General features: G+C 47.6%; 1 protein-coding gene across 1 annotated transcript; it reads right to left on the bottom strand.

Annotated features, from left to right (window-relative positions):
- Positions 1–26: 26 nt before the first annotated feature.
- LOC109954057 (histone H4) lies at positions 27–1,371 on the bottom strand. The gene has a single exon (XM_020589479.1). The coding sequence runs from the start codon at positions 807–809 to the stop codon at positions 498–500; it is 312 nt and encodes a 103-aa protein (XP_020445135.1). The 5' UTR covers positions 810–1,371; the 3' UTR covers positions 27–497.
- Positions 1,372–1,410: the final 39 nt, after the last annotated feature.

Below are 1,410 nucleotides of genomic sequence, written 5' to 3' on the forward strand. Positions count from 1 at the left end.
TTTGGTAAAGCATTAAATGTCAAAAAGGAGCGGTATTGATATCGATATCGGCGTACTGGTCCAGTATTTACTTGGTATCGCCCACCACTAGTGGGCAGTGACGATAGGAAACAGAAGGGCCTCCCGCGTAAGACGGAGGAGCACCTCACGTGAGATCCCCGAGGCTGAGCGGTGACGGGCTGCAGTGGATCATTTGAGCAACCGGCGTCACTAATGAGCGCCGAATGAAAAGAGACAGTGAGTGACGCATCGGGCTGCAACGCCTCGCCGCCACTGAAGTTGTGTTTGTGCTAGCTGTTGCAGCTCGAGGGCTCCGCAAGTTTAGAGGTTGCGGGCCCATGAAAGATAAAGGTCTGAGTTCAGAGAACACTTGGTGGCGTTTGTTAATGGATGTTACATGTATAACACAGCCCCACGTAGAGAAGACCAACTCTTTAGCAGATGAATTGGGTGGCTCTTAAAAGAGCCTTTGTGTTGTTGAGAGAGCAGGACCGGGTTTAGCCTCCGAAGCCGTACAGGGTGCGGCCCTGTCTCTTCAGGGCGTAAACCACGTCCATGGCAGTCACAGTCTTCCTCTTGGCGTGCTCAGTATAGGTGACGGCGTCACGGATCACGTTCTCCAGGAAAACCTTGAGCACCCCGCGGGTCTCCTCGTAGATCAAACCGGAGATACGCTTCACTCCGCCGCGACGAGCCAGACGCCGGATAGCGGGCTTAGTGATTCCCTGGATGTTGTCGCGGAGAACCTTGCGGTGCCGCTTTGCGCCTCCCTTGCCGAGCCCTTTGCCGCCTTTTCCTCTTCCGCTCATGTTGATGAAGCTCTTCCTGACTTTCAAAGAACAACTGATGAAGTCCAATGCCTGAGAGTCGTTATTTAAACTTTGGCAGCGGACGTCAAGGAAGACAGCCAGCCGGAAGTCGTACCGCCATTTTCCGCTTCTTCTTTTCAAGCTAGAGGCTGTGAGCAGAGTTTTTCTTCATATAATGTGCACAGGAAACACTCCTGTCTTCAGCTGCGGAGGGTCGTCTTCCATACACTTCTCTAACTGAAATGTTAATTTAGGCTACAGCTTACCCAGATACACATATGTACATAAGCACCCTCTGGTATACATATGAAACACATTTATGAGCTTAAAATACTTTTGTCTCCCAATACAGTGATACTATGACTCAAAATATCAGTCAATCAAGATCAATGTGCAATCAAGAAAAAGGGAATGTGTATCAAGAAAACAAAAGATTTGATAAAATAGATACATATGTACACACACAGTTTGGATATGCATCTTCCACTGCATCAAACAAGCTTAAAAACAGTTTTAAACCTGAGCCATGAATAAACTACACAGCAAATTCTCATACATACTGTACATACACACGCACACACACATACATATATATATATAT

This window comes from Monopterus albus, unplaced genomic scaffold (assembly GCF_001952655.1).
Source record: "Monopterus albus unplaced genomic scaffold, M_albus_1.0 scaffold2854.1, whole genome shotgun sequence".
NCBI classification, from domain to species: domain Eukaryota; kingdom Metazoa; phylum Chordata; class Actinopteri; order Synbranchiformes; family Synbranchidae; genus Monopterus; species Monopterus albus.

What these genes read in the sequence shown, in the direction of transcription:
- LOC109954057 (XM_020589479.1), bottom strand. Translation starts at nt 809, where the DNA reads ATGAGCGGAAGAGGAAAAGGCGGCAAAGGGCTCGGCAAGGGAGGCGCA.